Here is a 17220-nt window from a genome sequence, read left to right as displayed (position 1 = left end):
GGTACGGAGTAAGGAGATACAAGGTGAAACTCCGTAAAGACATCAACGGACATCTTGTATCCATCCCCAACTCCATCTCCCTTGGTCCCTACAACGGACGCATCATATACCCCGGTCAGTCAGTCACCTGCTTCATCTGCCACTCTGCTGACCACCAGGTGAAGCAGTGTACTTTTGTCAAATGCTGGAGATGTAGCGGTTTGGGCCACAAGGCCAAAGAGTGTCCCGCAGAGAGCCAGTGCAGCCTGTGTGGAGAAAAAGGCCACACCTTCTTCGGCTGCCCTGCCTCATACTCCAACAGGGCGAGATCTCAACACCAGTCTGCTCCCCATCCTTCCGCCCTGCAGCTGTCCAATCCTCCACACCCCCTGCCTTACCCTGATCCTCCTCCACTCCCCCAGCCTCGACCTGATCCTCCTCCACCCCTCCAGCCTCAACCTGATCCTCCTCCACCCCCCCAGCCTCAACCTGATTCTCCTCCAACCCCCCAGCCCCTACCAGATCCTCCTCCACCCAACCAGCCTCAACCTTATCCTCCCCCACCCCCCCAGCCTCCTCCGGATCCTCCTCCATCCCCTCAGCTGCCTGACGGACAGCTGGATTTCCACCAGCTTCGGGCCCTCTTCCATCCCTCAAACCTGAGGCCGGGACCTGCACCTCCTCGGACCCAGCAGCCCTTTGCAGATCCTTTTGCTCCTCCACAACATCCTCCACAGCGAGATCAACCTGCCACAGCTGAGATTCAACCCTCAGCTCCTCCTCCCGATGATGATGTCTCCTCTCTATCAGGTGAGGGGAGATTATTTATTGTAAGTGAATCAGTGAGTGAGAATAGTAGTGATGAAAATGATTATGAGAGTGCCAGTGAGAGCCCCAGCTCAGAATTCAGCTCGATCGGTTTGACAGCTGGCCAGAGAGCCAGCAGCACCCCTCTCCACCCCCCCACGGGTGCAGAATCAGACTCTTTCTCTCCCACACCTGAGTTTCCTGCCCCCAACAACTAGTGAGACACAGAACGATGTACCATTCCAGTTGGTCACCAAGAAAAAGAAGAAGAGGCGAGCCCACTCCACCTCTCATAAAAATGAGAAACGTTTAAACGATAACCCGTCACCATAGCTTTCACCTCTACTCCATTATGAGCCTTCTTAAAATCGCCACCTGGAACGTTTGTGGAGTTCAGTCGAGTGTTTATCGACAACAAAAAATGAAGTATTTATTGGACACTGACTTTGACATTCTATGTACTCAGGAACTTAGACTAAAAACTAGTAACGACGTTGACAATGTGTGTGACATGTGGCCTAAAGGTAAATGTGTAATATCTATAGGTGAGAGCAGCGCCGATGGTGTCGGCATTTTTTTTAAGACTCATGATGTTGTCATTATTGGAAAAAGGGATATTATTCCAGGCAGACTTTTGATGCTAGATTGCCTTTTTAGAGGAGAAAAACACCGAATAATTAATGTTTATACTTCTCCCGACAAATCCCAAAAAATCTGTTTATTTAAAAGACTTAGAGAATCATTGTCAGTAGGTTATAAAATTATATTATGTGGTGACTTTAACACAGTTACTGAAGACAAAGACAGATGTAGTAAGAAGCCCTTCAAACTGAGTCCAGAAGGCAAATTTTTAAAACAAGTATGTGAAGAAACTAAATTAATAGATGTATGTAGATCTGTAAATCCTTCAGGATATGAATTCACCAGGTTTGACTCAAACACCAAAACTCGTATAGACAGAATTTATGTATCGTCACACTTCAAAGCAGTAAACTATAGAACCATATTAAATGACTTCTCAGATCACCTCATAGTTAAAACATCTGTATCTTCTGGAACCTCAGCTAGCAGAGGCTTCTGGAAACTAAATACTCAATGCCTAAAAAATACAGATTTATTAAAGGAGCTAAAACAGGAAATACACAAAATAACACAACTAAAAATCCTAACCAAATCTAATATTAAACTATGGGAAATATTGAAATATAGAGTGAAAGATTTCTTCAAATTCAAATGCAGAGAATTAAATAAAGCAAAAAATACATATTATGATGAATTAATGAAGCAATACATTAGTCTGGAACAGAAGAAAATAAAATCTACAGTAGATGAGGAAACTATGACAAGTATTAAGAAACAAATAGACAACTTTAATCATGAGTTATTGTATAATATTTATAAACAGTCACACTTAGATAACAGAGGGAATTTAATTCATGCTCTGAAATCAAGTTAAAAACAAATTCAAGCTAAATTTATTAAATGTATAAAAAACCATAAAGGTGATACTTTTTACTGTGAAAAGGAAAAAAGAGAAGTAATCAGAAATCTGTGTGTCGATGCATATAAGAGAATAGACATAGATGTAGGCTGTGTCAATATTCTGTTGGAAACGATGCCTTCATACAGCGACTTAAACTTCACTCATCTTAGTGGAGAGATAAGAAAAGAGGAAGTGATGGAGGCCATCCAACAACTTAACGTCAGCAAAAGTCCTGGTCCTGACGGTCTGCCCACTGAGTTCTATCAGCTTTACAACGACGACGTCTTAAATCTCCTCACTGCTGTGTACAATGAAGGTATAAACAGCGGCTGTATGGGAGACTCCTTTTATCAAGGTGTTTTATGTTTATTGTTTAAGAAAGGTGATGATGCTGACTTGGACAACTACAGACATCTCACTATTATGAATACAGACTATAAGATTCTTGCTAAAATAATTATGAACAGATTAAATGACATATTAGACAAAATCATAGATAAAGAACAAACTTGTGCAATTAAAGGCCGACTGATGTGGGACAACTTGTGCATATTAAGAGAACTTTTACATAAACCGGATAAAAAAGGTTTCTATGTTGTTGGGCTGGACCAGAAGAAGGCCTTTGATTACATCTCCAGAGATTACCTCTGGACTGTGATGAAGTCATACGGCTTCCCCATGCCTTTGCTCACATGGTGAAATGTCTGTACGCTAAATCTAATATCTGTGTAAATGTGAATGGAGTTTTAACTGAAGCCTTTCAAGTGGAGAGAGGAGTGAAGCAGGGCTGTCCTCTGAGTGCTGCTTTATACGTCCTCGCCATAAATCCTTTAATTAAAAAAATACATTCGGATCATTTAATTTCAGGTTTAAGTGTAGGTCATATGCCCAAAGTCATCGCTTACGCTGATGACATCACTGTTATCATTAAAAACCAGCTGGAGATGGATGCTTTAACCAACAATCTAGCTTTGTATGAACTAGCATCCGGAGCTAAATTAAATCATAACAAAACAGAGGGAGTTTGGATCGGAGATGAAAGTCATAAATGTAATATTACCATTAAAGTAAAACCAGAAATAAAAATACTGGGTTTGATATTTTGTGACAGAAAAAGTAGTGAAAGAAATTGGGAAAATAAGTTGTGTGAAATTAAAGAAGAGGTGAAAAAATGGGAAAACAAAAATACTAATTACAAATCCAGAGTAAATATAGTCAAGACGTTCATCCTATCTAAACTACTTTTTTTATCAAACATCTTTCCTCCATCAAACAAAATGATAATCCAGTTAAATAAACAGTGTGTGAACTTAATCTGGGGCACAACCAGGGAAGTGACCAAAAGACTACTGATGTATAAAAGTAAAGAACACGGTGGGTTAGGGGCTCTAGAACTCGGCGTCAGACTACATGTTTCCTTTATCAAAAACATCTCTGCTGCCATCTCCAGAAACGCTCTCTGGTTAGGAGACGTCTCCATGTGGAGAAAGAGAAGAGGGAAACTGAGAATAGGTCCTGAATACAAATTATCATATGGAGACTTTATTAATCAATATCAACACCTACAGATAGACTGGAACAGTCTATCTAGTAAAAGTATTTATAAAAGGATCAATGATTTTAAACATGGTGGACTTGTCAAATACAAACATTTGACCAATGACGAGGGTGAAGAGGTCTTAAAAACACTGAAAGACAAGAACCTCTCAGAGAGCATCAGAGACGTCCGATGGTTCATGTCGGTAAACAGACTCGCTGTAAGAGCCACGGTGTCATGGAGCTGCTACATCACGACAAAAAAATGTCCCATGATACATTGCGACGAGGACGAAACACAGAGCCACCTTTTCATAGACTGCTACAGAGCGTAACAGGTCTGGGCCTCCCTTCAAGTCCTCGGCCTGGTCTTCAATGTGAATTATAAATCTGTGATGTTTGCAGTATTTGATGAAAAGATGTCTGTCAGACAAAAAGAACTTTACCAGCTCATCGTTGGCATTGCATGTTTCAAAATATGGAAAACCCGATGCATAATGGTAGTGAAACAGACTATAATGGACGACAACGTGGTGGCGAAACATATAGTCACTGAACTCAGGAGAAGGAGAACTGTTGATAAGAGCCGGTCCCTCCCGTGGCATTTGTTGGACTTTTGACCCGAGCACACAGCACTTTTATTTTGTATTTGTCCCTTTATGTGTGTACTTGTAAATCATGTCTGTAAAAAAAATAAAACAAATAAAAAAGAAGAGGAGGTGTCACTCCTCCGTGTTTCGCTTTGTCTTATTAGAGAAACCGTCTTTAGGGGAACTACACGGCACCTTTCAGGAGTCGAACTCGAATCAGGTGACAAATAATGTGCAGTGTACATGCCAACAGGAGTCGGGTGCAAAACATCCAATGTCAACAACGAAATACTCCAGGCTGAAATAATACAAACCAAACTCAACTAATGTCTTAGAACCACATTTGAACACAGAGCCTCTCTAAAAAAACAAAACTGACCAAATAATGCTGAACTACAATACCTGAATGGTACAAATTTCTCCTCTAAATTTGATATTAAATTATCAAAACCAATTGACATGCACTACTGTACCCGGGACATCTGAGGCCCCAAGGGGTCTGGGGCCCCGGTACGTGCTTCTTGCACGCTGTGAACGGTTGGCTAATCCAGCATTAAGGACAAGAGCGATAGAATACATGATATACCATAAATCTGGCTGAGCTTTGTGTCACTTCAACTACATTTTATGAGATCACACTGGTTTTTCGATTAATTTTGGATGACTGCGTACAAATGTAGTTATTGTAAGGAAAAACTTACAAGAACTCTGGCTGCTATCTTCACTATTAAAGGAGGGTGACCCTCAGTACTATAGTACTAACTAAACTGACAGACATATGATCAGGTGCCTATCGCCTTCATCCGGCATGTGTCTCCATTCATTTCTGTGCATGTGTGTGTTATTTCTCAGCGTACACTAACTGACACACAAGAGACTAATGCTTGCACTCTGGTGGTCAGTGCTGTGTTTTGCTGTCATGCGTCTCAACAATATAAGACTAAGTCAAAACCTATGGCTGGATGGCCATGCTGTTACACATTTTGTCAGTGGTAGTGTCTGACAGTGTTTGCACTGAACAAGAGGTTTGTTTGTGTCCCCTCTTCTTCCTCTTCATCTGTCCCTCTCTCTCCTGTCCTCTTCCATCCCCATGTCTCTTTGCTGCGGTCCATCCGCAACAGAAATGAAGCCCATGTGTGTCCATATCAAAGGAGGCTGGCCCATAGACGCAGACGTTTCTCTTTTTTTATATCAAGCAGTAGCTACAGTTGTGGTCAAAAGTTTCCATACACTTGTAAAGAACATAATGTCATGGCTCTCTTGAGTTTCCAGTTATTTCTACAACTCTGATTTTTCTCTGATAGAGTGATTGGAACAGATACTTCTTTGTCACAAAAAACATTCATGAAGTTTGGTTCTTTCATGACTTTATTATGGGTTAACAGAAAAAGTGATCAAATCTGCTGGGTCAAAAATATACATACAGCAGTGCTAATATTTGGTTACATGTCCCTTGGCCATTTTCACTTCAATTAGGCGCTTTTGGTAGCCATCCACAAGCTTCTGGCAAGCTTCTCGTTGAATCTTTGACCACTCCTCTTGACAGAATTGGTGCAGTTCAGTTAAATTTGATGGCTTTCTGACATGGACTTGTTCCTTCAGCATTGTCCACATGTTCTCAATGGGATTTAAGTCAGGACTTTGGGAAGGCTATTCTAAAACCCTAATTCTAGCCTGATTTAGCCATTCCATTACCACTTTTGATGTGTGTTTGGGGTCATTGTCCTGTTGGAACACCCAACTGCGCCCAAGACCGAACCTTCGGGCTGATGATTTTAGGTTATCTTGAAGAATTTGAAGGTAATCCTCCTTCTTCATTATCCCATTTACTCTCTGTAAAGCACCAGTTCCATTGGCAGCAAAACAGCCCCACAGCATAATACTACCACCACCGTGCTTGACGGTAGGCATGGTGTTCTTGGGGTTAAAGGCCTCACCTTTTCTCCTCCAAACATATTGCTGGGCATTGTGGCCAAACAGCTCGATTTTTGTTTTGTCTGACCACAGAACTTTCCTCCAGAAGGTCTCATCTTTGTCCACGTGATCAGCAGCAAACTTCAGTCGAGCCTTAAGGTGCCGCTTTTGGAGCGAGGGCTTCCTTCTTGCACGGCAGCCTCTCAGTCCATGGAGATGCAAAACACGCTTGACTGTGGACACTGACACCTGTGTTCCAGCAGCTTCTAATTCTTGGCAGATCTGCTTTTTGGTGGTTCTCGGTTGACTCTTCACCCTCCTGACCAATTTTCTCTCAGCAGCAGGTGATAGCTTGCGTTTTCTTCCTGATCGTGGCAGTGACGAAACAGTGCCATGCACTTTATACTTACAAACAATTGTTTGCACTGTTGCTCTTGGGACCTGCAGCTGCTTTGAAATGGCTCCAAGTGACTTTCCTGACTTGTTCAAGTCAATGATTTGCTTTTTCAGATCCATGCTGAGCTCCTTTGACTTTCCCATTGTAGCGTTTGTGGGCGTTTGTATCCAAAGAGCCCTATTTAAATGGCCTCAGAGAAGTCACCAGCTGTAGTCACTCATAATCACTCACAAGAAGTTAAGAGGCCATGCTATGAAGCTCATTTCATTGACACAACTTTCTAAGTCACCAAAATTGCTAATTCATGTTGCTGTATGTATATTTTTGACCCAGCAGATTTTGTCACTTTTTCTGTTAACCCATAATAAAGTCATGAAAGAACCAAACTTCATGAATGTTTTTTGTGACAAAGAAGTATCTGTTCCAATCACTCTATCAGAGAAAAATCAGAGTTGTAGAAATAACTGGAAACTCAAGAGAGCCATGACATTATGTTCTTTACAAGTGTATGTAAACTTTTGACCACAACTGTAGCTGCTTGTATCAGCTAACGCAACAGTTAGCTTGTAGCAACCCTGAAGGACTGTAAGCTAACGGCAGACTCCGGAGGACCAGAGGAGGAGGACTGTGTGTTCACGTCATGATGCTTGGTGCTCAAAACACAGTCAGAGTTGATGGACAATGTTTTCCTCATGTTGAATTTTGAATGTGAAGATGAGAATTGTTTCTGTTGCTGGCTGTTTACATTCCTTATGATGCTAATTCAAAAAATGCACGACAGGAATGTCAAACTTTTTCTGTTGTTTGTCATGTGTTTGTTGGGCTACAACTGAATTTAGTTGTGCATCCCTGTGTTGAATAATGACAATGAATGATCCTTGAATTAGCCAACTAGTGACATGACACTGGGTTGGTTTTTCTTCTGGCCTCCACAGTCACTGGTCCTCATTGAATCTGTGAATACCACAACAGTGCTTTTCTTGGTTCTCAGTCAAAAGTAAGGACAAAGTCTTTTATTTGCTGCATGATAATACACATTGGTCATAAGCAGGGTCTCAAATGAAGTCTTTTCCTCATCTGCCGATGTGGCACGTCACTAAACATTTCTACCAGCCTGCCACTTCTGAAAGTCAGTGAGTCAGTGGCACTATACTGTCGAAATATGGACTATATCATTAACCTTAATCCACAACTGTTTAACCAAGGAATTGCTTTAAAAAAATTATATTTCTTAAAATAAGGAATCCCTATCTGCCATGCTGGCAGGTGACCTGAAGTCTCTGGCAACAGCGAACATTCACCCTGTATTTGGGCATGTGCTAATTTCATTCATTCATAAGGCATGAATAATACAGTGCAAGTCCTACCCTGTAGCAACATCCTATTGGTTTCTAAACTGTTGATCAGCAGGTGGGCCGTTCTGCGGGGAATGTTCAGTGAGGAGGTTAGTTTAGCTCCTAGACGGTTGTCCATCTCCATCTCCAGTACTACTCTCCACAAACAGATCCTCGTCTGAGTGAGAGAAAGAAGGAGGAATTTAGAGAAACACAACATTTGTGGAAATAATTTGGCTCACTGATCTATTCCCCCATATAAACCTAAGATCTGAACTTCACGCACATGCTCATTTCTGGGGGATTATCAGTATAAATGTACACCGTGTGAGCTCTCACCCATGAGGTTGGCACTGGAGGTCGTCGGCACAGGGGCAGTGGTCACGGGGACCCTCCTGGTCCCAGGCCAGCATGTCCATCAGCAGGTTGGGGTGGCTCAGACAGGACTCCCCCTTCTCTGGTTTGGGATTACACACCGGAAACAACAGCTCTGTAGGAAGCAGCAGAGAGGAAATAATGGTCACAGTGGCCACTTTATCACTGCTATTGCTGTTTCACACAAATCCAAAATATAAAGCCCATGTGAGATACCCAGGCCCTGTTTCACAGACTTTAAGACCAGTCTAATATCACAAGCATTGTTCCATGGATGTTTCTATTCAAGTCCATGTTTGAAGAGTTTAGACCGATTACATAAATCCACAAGGAACATGGAATTTATTTATATGAAACACCACATATAATTACTTTAGTCAAATCAGACACATATGTAGGTAAGTAAGTAAGTAATATGTATCAATATGAGAGTGTGCATATGTCCTTAATGCTGCAGGTCAGTCCTTCAGCTCTGTCATAGAGAGCTGCAGAAATGAGTCATAAACACCCAGAATTAATTTTTACACTTCCTGTTCCACCGTCTGAGAGTCAATGTGTTTTTGGTGAGATTTCTGAAATGAGGTCAGTCGGTAACACAAGCTGCAGATATTTGAACGTTTGCTTCCACAATGTATAAAATACGTCAGTAAATATTCTAATATTGCTAACGAGTGTCAAAAAGGAGACGACTAAACGTCATCACACCGACTCTCCGCCTTCACGGCCTCGTGACGTGTACTCCCGCTCAGGTCACCGTGGTGTAGTTCCTTTATAGCCTAATGTTAGCTTTTCACTTCTGAAGATGGTATTTACATTTCAAAAATCATAAAGCGGTGTTCATTTGTGAAGATTGTTTTGCTGAACAAAACTCGTAAGTACCAAAAATCAAGAATCCCACTGCTTTTTATTGGATGGAACCAGTGTGATGCTAACTTCCTGTGGATAACTTCTGTTATGATTTGGCGCTATAGATAAGATTTAGTTAAATTCATAGCCAGTATTTATTCCTCACCATTTCCATTTGATACTGGATGGCCTTTACACTGTTTAGTTGACCATGTGCTGTACATGGAGGAGGTTTGACTTCAGTTCAACTGAAGCTAGAGAGAGGTAAGACTTTGACTTTGCTGACCTCCAGTGGTTCAACTCCTCACCTTCATGCACCTCCATTGTATTGGGGTGGAACTGACAACTTAGACTCCCAGTGTCTCTAAGACTTAGCGACACTGGGAAAAATAAAAGCTTCTAAATCAGAGGTCTTCAACAGGGGGTCCGCGACCCCTAGGGAGTCCGCGGAGGTACAGCAGGGGGTCTGCGAAATTGTTGGTTGATTAGACCATTTTTTTTTTTTTTCCCCAAAACATGAATCTGTCCATTATTTTAATAGTTCAGTATTGTATGCAAGATAACAGGTATGTTTATGCATGGCAGTGGCACTAATAGGCCATCACTCATTTTCGTTTAAAATAAAAACGTCAATTTGAATAGCTTGTATGCATGATTATCATACAAGGTATGTTTCTAAATGGCAGTGGCCCGGCCACCCTACTCACCGTACCTTTAAAATAAAAACATGAACATATGAACCTGTGTATTATTTGAATAGCTTAGTATTGAATGCACAATAACAAGGTATGTTTATACATGGCACAAGGCCCATTTTAATATAAAACACAATTTTATACAATATACTGTATATAGTAAGGGGTCCCTGCTCCATCTCTCTGTCAGTTTGGGGGTCCTTGGCCTGAAAAACGTTGAAGACCCCTGCTCTAAATGGCTAGATGTCTCTAGTTTCAGTGAGAATATGTGTTTTCAAAATTGATGTGGGTCAGTTGACCTAAATTTCTGCGAGGGACATATATGCAGACATATAAGCTAAACTGATTTGAGCTGAGCTCGACAGACCTGACTTCAATTAAAACCCTCCGGCATGTGTTTGAGCACACGCTGTAAAAGCTCACCTCGTTGAAAGGCACAGCAGAGGTCTGGCCTGCAGTCACTCTGACCCTGACAGATAGATCCCTCCTCTCCTTTGGTGGCATTGACTGTACACTGACCCCACACGCACATCTGGTCTGAGCAACACTCCTCATCCTTAGTGCAGGGCTAAGTGGGGACACACAAACAAGTATGTGAAGCACACATGGTCTGCCGCTGCACGCATGCTCCTGTTATTTGTGTACCGGCAGCCGTTATTTCATAGTATTTCCAGTAAAAGGTTATGTGTAGCTTTTTAACATTGAGATATTTGTGAGATTTGATTGAGTTCTGCCGCTTTACTGTACATGATTAACACTTCAGCTATCACTTATTTTATTCCCAGACATCTTCTCCACCATGGCAGTGTTGGATTCTCTCCAGGTTCTCTGGCTTGCCCCCAACAGTCCAAAGACATTAGGTTAAGTAATTGATTACTCTAAATGGCCCATGGCGGATGGATGGCAGCCTCTACTCTGTGCAGATCAAAAAGGGAAACTGCTTTATGGCACAGAGCAGAAGAGGGTGCTCTTTCTGCTGTGAAGATTCTGTCAGTCGTGATCTTATTTGATTATGGCCATTATCCTGTTCTATGACATTTATTTTCACAGTGATGTGCTGTTATTTTAACAATCCAGATGTTGCACCTTTAAAGCTGCGTTGACTATTTTTTTTTGTCACTTTGGGGGAGCGGCTGAATCACGCGGATTAACAGTCTCATTTATTCAAAGTCTTGTTTCTATTGACCTTTTGAATGTAAGTCCAACGTTCACTTGTTTGAACTCTGCTTTGGTCGCCACCAATTGGCCGGCTAAAGCGTTCAGCTCTTTGGTCACTATACGAGCAACCACTTTCACATTAAACGCAGCCATTTCATCCACTGTGGAAATAAAAGATGGATCAGTGAACTTTTGAACTAGACAAACAACCACAAAAGCAACGCCGCACTGAATCCCCACCATGTCCGTTGGTATGCAGGGGAGGCACTTGGAGTTCTCAATCTCATACAGGCAGTACTTCAGGTGACCACAGTCCTCATCCACCATGCACTCCTGGGTTGAGATAGAACAACAGTTACATATACAGTCAGTTATTATAAATGTTGTCAAAGCATCAGCTTCCTCTGTCTTGTGGTTGTAGAGACAAAAACGACTATTTCAACTTTTTGATTTGAATTATATTTATTATAGTATGGGCCAATAATTGCATTCATCTATAACATAGTTCATATGATGACTGTCACATAGTTCACGACTGCACATGCGCCCGGGGGTGAAAGCTCTTAGAGGGCAAAGCCTTTATGATATAGAACCACCAGAGAAGCCCAGCGATGGGCTGGGGCTGGGAAAGGAGACGTGCCATCTTGGCTCAAACTTCACTTCCAGGTTCAAGTGAGCTCTGGCTCTTAGTATTTGGATACAGCCAGTCCGATACCCTCCTAATCCCCTCATTCAGATTGATCTAAAAACACCTGTTTCACACGCACAGTCCCAGTTATAGTTGAGAGTATTAGGAGGTATTCAGTTGCATATAAGCCTGGTGGTTGAGGAGCTATTCCTGATTCATTATGGTCACGTATGTTCCAAGTGATAGGGCTCAACAGGTATCCTCATAATTACTACAAAGCCATCTTCAATTTGCAAGATCTGGAATGTGTAATAGGATCTGTTCTCATAGTTATCAGATACAAATCTAAGGGATACTTAATCAGGATTAATGTTAAAAAATACAGAAAGCGTAATTAAGTTATGAAAAAAAGGTCTTTGCTTTTGTTTTTGTCTTTTTGAATGCAGTTATGCTTTTCTTCATGCGTCATCATTCCGCTTTACTGTATTATATGGTGATGACAGATCATCTCATAAGTGGAGGAAAATGATCCAATAAGGAAAAAAGAAATCGATTTGAATTGATAAAAGAGATGCAAATCTTGTTCTTTTAATAATTATGACACTGGTCTCAAGATGCCGAGTCATAATTATGAGACGACTCATAATTAACTGTAGCTGAATTACTTTGAAACAACAGGTAAACGTATAGTTGCCACGGATGTCTATCACATTTTGACTTTTACTTACTGGACATCTGTATGAAGCTTTCGGTGACAGTTAGTAGGTGTATGTGTTTAAGTATGACAAACTACTGCAAACATTCCAGCTACCAAACTCCATTCAAACAAAAGTACTGCTAGCTACCTACAGATATCTAGAAACCAACTATGGTCTATGAAGTGCTGAGTCCACCAACTTTACTGCGACTTCCTTGAGTGCAATTTGAGTTTGACTCCATGAAGAGGGTGGAAGTTATTTACAGTTAGTCATTTTAGAAGAGCGAGACCTTGTCCTGCCTGGCAGACTGGCTTTCCTGGCATTTTTTTTTTTTTTTTTTTTTCCAGCAGCAAGGTCTATTAACATAACCACTCGCTTGTACAGCTGCCAGGAAAATAAAAGATCAAAACCGCCGTTGTAAAAGGAAAACGGCAACACAGACAGCAAGCAGCAATAATGACCTCAATCCAAGCTGGCCTCCTGTTGCTGTTCAAATTGTGAAAAGTATATGTTAGGTCTGTATGCTGGATGATCTCATTCTACAAGTTGAGACAGTACAGCCACAGTTTTAGAGAGCACTCCGCCTCTCTGTCTCCTCTTACAAACATTCTGAATATTTACAAACCCTGAGTATGTTGAAGCATTTTTCAATACACTGCTATGCTCAAAAAGCCCACCCTATGAGCATTATGTTTAGTTTTAATAATGTCAGCTGAAACCAAACTCCTAGGAAACATACAGGCCACAATGCATTAGGTTCTCTAATCATTCACACAGAGCAGACAGGGGAAGCAGAAGACTCACGTGATGCGCACTGTTCCAATAGCCAGAAATCTCCATATGGATGTGTGAAAGATGAATATCTCCTGTTTCATTATAAGTCTCCTATGAATGGCAAAAGGAGTGACATGTTGTATCAGAAAAGGGGAAACTACCCTCATCCCTACGATCACTTGAATAACAACCTCAGCTGTAAAGGGAAAAACATTCAGAACTCAGAATTCAGAACTTCTACCTTGTCAGCTCTATCGAGGACCTGAACCGCTCTGTCTCCATCCGTTGTCATCTTCTTCGTCTCATTGTGGTGGCTAGTACGCAGATCCAGTGACGTCAAAGAGGATTTAGCGCTCTCGGTGGTTATCTGTTGGGTTGAATGTTTGGGTACTCTTGTAATTTTGTACAAAATAAAGCACATTATGTCCATATCAGATGTCCATATGGGGAGGAAGAGTGTGAATCCTCCGGGTGGCTATAGTTTGCTGATTGCTGCGGATGTATTGGATGACATGAAAGGAAACTAGTAGGTCACAAATGATCAAAACCAGACAGTGACCATGCTGAAACATGAGCCGACTTATTAGACCTGCAGACCTCCAACTCTACAGGAAAACAACAGGCTGCCTTCCAGGAGTCTCAGCTGGCCAAAAGGAAATTGTCTGTGTAAAGTTCTCAGTCACACAAGCATAAGGGGTTAAGGTGATCCATCTTTTCTATTATTGAATTGACTGGACAAAATCCATTTTGAGTAACTATTATTAACTATTATAATGAGGACTATTAGTATGCAGACATGGCGTGTTGATCAGACATATAACAGACATGGAAACTATGTGTGGTGTCGCAACACGTAGCTTATTTCAGTCTGGTAGACAAAATGAAGCTGACTACCAAAAACTCTTCAATGTGCTGTGACTGACACCGACAGTTCCCACTGCTGTGATTATGCGATCTGATGAATTTCGCTATTATTTGTCAAATCATTTATACAACTCTTCCCATGTTTGAATGAATAAAATATGACACAGACCTGGTCCACAGCCTCCTCCAGTATGTGCTGGGTGTCCTCCATCAACTCCTCCACTTCCCGGAACATCTCGTTTAGACTGACTGGCCCCCGCTCCAGGGCGTCCCGCAGGTCTACCACCTCGCCCCGCGCCGCACCGTCCGTCGCCCACAAGCACAAAATCAAAGATACCAACAGGAGCATGATAGCGGACATCTTTCCTTCTCTCTTTTCTCCGTCCGTCAGTCCACCAAGCGAGCAGATCCGTGTGACGCACCGTGGGCGCACAGCCGCACACAGCTGGATCCGTTTTATTTGGAAAGTCTGAGGAGTGGTGGCGGGGTTATGAAGGAATCGGGTTTAATGGCGTGGAAAAGGTTCATATTGCATTTCGTGAAGTAGGCAACATGTCAAAATCAAACGGCTGGTTATGGTGAGCTATTATGTGCGCTGTGAACCGAATGTTTATTAAAGCTGTTGGCAGTCTGCAAAGGGAAGTTCACCCCGCAAACAATTCAACCATCATACACAGGAAGAACACAACCTCTTTGTAGTTTCACACGTGGAACTCTGGCCAAACGGTAGCTTTTGACAAACTAATGTAGTTTAATTTAGGCTTACTTACCTTTAAGTTTAAGTACAGTACGTTTGTGATATTGAAGAACCTATATAACTCAACTAACCATATCAATTATTGACTGCATGAACTGTCAGAGCAGCGTTTTGGAATAGTTATGGTTATAAACTACACATTTTTCTTTCGCCAACCAGATCATAATTACAATCAATAAATAGAAATTGATTTTTAAAAGATGGAATTTCTTTCATGTTTTGTTATGTACACTTGTAGGTCTATAATACATCAAAATCCATATGGATAATATGTGTTTATTGTTGTTTATTTCATCTTCATAACTACTTCATATCTGTAGGTGGAGAGCCACCTCTGGGATGTTTCTGGAAGAGTTGCGACACGTCTAGTGAAATCACGATATGTGTAAAGTGGCCGCGATCCGCGACCTCTTTAAAGCGTATTACGTGGTCTTGTGGTGCAACCAGTTCTCACTCCCAACGCGTCAAATAAACGCCGCTCGGTCAGTTCGCCTCGGCGCCGCGTGTATGCAACGCACCCACCAGAGGCATTAACTCCATTATTACTACTATTAAGTGCGAGATGTTCCACACAGGGCGGGACGGAGACGAGGCGATGGGTAAATATAATACAGGACTTTTGTCCAGGAGACACTGTTTGTGGCTCGTGGAAAACTAAAAGCAGATTTGACATTTTCAGGGCAGTCGCTATGTGAACCATTGGTCAGTCAGAAGTCACGTGAGTGTTTAGGGGCCGTTCACATGTCACGTTTTTATTTTTTGCGCGCTCAAAAGTGAGCGTGCAAGTGTTCCCACGCACCCGTTTTTCTGCACCCCGAGATACAAATAGTTCAACTTTTTGGAATGTTGCAGCGCATGGATGTCATGTGATGAGGAACAACCAATTACAGCTGGCAGATATCTTTTCTTTCTTCTGTAAATATCAGTCTACGATGAATATCTGGTGAAGAACTTAATCATTTTAGTACAGTATCTCTTCAGGCAGGTCCTGATAGCAAAAGCACGGTCACCTTTAATTTTTAGCTTTGACTCCAGAAGGAGAACACTACAGTCTTACTGAGATAACCATGCCTCTGTGATAATAAAAAAAAGTCTAGTTTGTTAAAAGTAATCGGATCATGCAATAAAAATATTTCCTTATTTAGGGATCTGAAATGATTATGGTCAAGAGCAGAGGGTTGCAGAGGGACTTGAACTATCATGTTATAAATAGCAGCAGAGGGGCTGGCTTTTGAGTGGCCGAAGAGGGTCTGTGATAGGAAATGATGGCGGTTATAGGAATGAGTTCTGTTTATGGGAGCTGAGTGGGGGTGCAGAAGTAGAGGAGGAACGTGGTGATCATTTGGTACCAGGAGGTGTGCTGTTCTGGGAATCAGTGTGCTGAGGTTGTGACGTAGAGGAAAAGGGAGGATCCGTCTGCTGGGTGTGGGTGGGTGTGTGAGATGGAACAGTCATGTGAAGGACTACAGCATTTGGCTGAAAACTGTCAATCAAACCCATGTTGTGAGTCCTGCTGGCAGATTGTAGCCATGTATGAAGGCTGGGTAGTCTGCTAAAACGATCAGCTCTACGACTGAGAGTGGGCGTAGGGCCTCATGTAAAAACAGACTTTGCTGCAGTTCTTGAAAACGTCAAAAAGGAGGTACAACTTGTTGATGTGATAATAGAAGTGAGGAGTTTGGGCAGTTGTTTCAGGAGTTTACGCAGGATAGCGGAGACAGTTGCCCCGAGGGAACCGTAAATGAAAGCGTTTATAAAGTGTACGGTCCTGCTTGTGGAACCCCTAACGATTAACGTATTTGGTGGAAAGAGAAGGTGGTGTGTGTGGTCAGCTTGTAGAGGGTAGTGGATATTGAGTTACCTCTTTCTCCATCGGCAAATGGGTGAGAAGATGAGTAAGCCTCCTGAGCGTGTGATTACAGCCTCCTTCGGCATTTTACGGCGGCCATTCTAGGTGGCGGAGCAGCGGGCTGCCCAATCAATGCCGGCCAAAGGTGGCAAAGACGCAATGGTACAGTGGGGACCTGGGTGGAGTCGGTAGCGCAGGAGCATCGCTGTGGGGGACCAGAGTTTTATCCAACAGGATCATGTAGCGGTTGAGGAGGATTCTGGGAAGTTTTGGAGATGCCCCAGTTTCATCTCTCTTGCTGCTGTGGTGCACCACCTCAGTCCAGGATGGATAAGTCCTTGGATTGCCTCGTTTTGGTGTGGAGCTATGGGCCGGGGCCTTGAGCCTGGCTCCAGTGTGGACTGTTTTGGAAAAACTTCTAATGATGAATCGGGAGAAGAGTATTGTTCATAAATTAAAAGAAAATAATAAAGTCTTCAAATGATTCAAAGTTGTCTTGTTCTATTTATTTCACTTGCAAGGGAAAGATGCACCAC

The 17220-nt window shown here is 42.2% G+C and overlaps 1 protein-coding gene across 1 annotated transcript; it reads right to left on the bottom strand.

The window, feature by feature from the left end:
• Positions 1–7704: 7704 nt before the first annotated feature.
• Positions 7705–16723, bottom strand: dkk3b (dickkopf WNT signaling pathway inhibitor 3b). The gene is made up of 8 exons (XM_068723618.1): positions 16697–16723; positions 14248–14547; positions 13456–13581; positions 13245–13325; positions 11355–11447; positions 10380–10524; positions 8380–8530; positions 7705–8218 (listed from the first exon to the last, which is right to left on the bottom strand). Exons 1-8 carry the CDS (start codon positions 16706–16708, stop codon positions 8194–8196), a joined length of 933 nt encoding a protein of 310 aa, XP_068579719.1. The 5' UTR covers positions 16709–16723; the 3' UTR covers positions 7705–8193.
• Positions 16724–17220: the final 497 nt, after the last annotated feature.

The sequence above is a fragment of the Cebidichthys violaceus genome, unplaced genomic scaffold (assembly GCF_023349555.1).
Source record: "Cebidichthys violaceus isolate CVI_PGR_0920_01 unplaced genomic scaffold, fCebVio1.0.p SCAF_3, whole genome shotgun sequence".
In the NCBI taxonomy this organism is placed as follows: Eukaryota; Metazoa; Chordata; class Actinopteri; order Perciformes; family Stichaeidae; genus Cebidichthys; species Cebidichthys violaceus.
This window is presented reverse-complemented; position numbering and strand designations above follow the sequence as displayed.

Bases quoted from the DNA above. Each gene is read 5' to 3' on its own strand.
- dkk3b (XM_068723618.1), bottom strand. The intron at 13,326-13,455 runs GTAGAAGTTCTG...TGCCATTCATAG, and splicing joins TCCTCGATAGAGCTGACAAG to GAGACTTATAATGAAACAGG. The intron at 11,448-13,244 runs GTGAGTCTTCTG...ATCTCAACCCAG, and splicing joins ATTGGAACAGTGCGCATCAC to GAGTGCATGGTGGATGAGGA.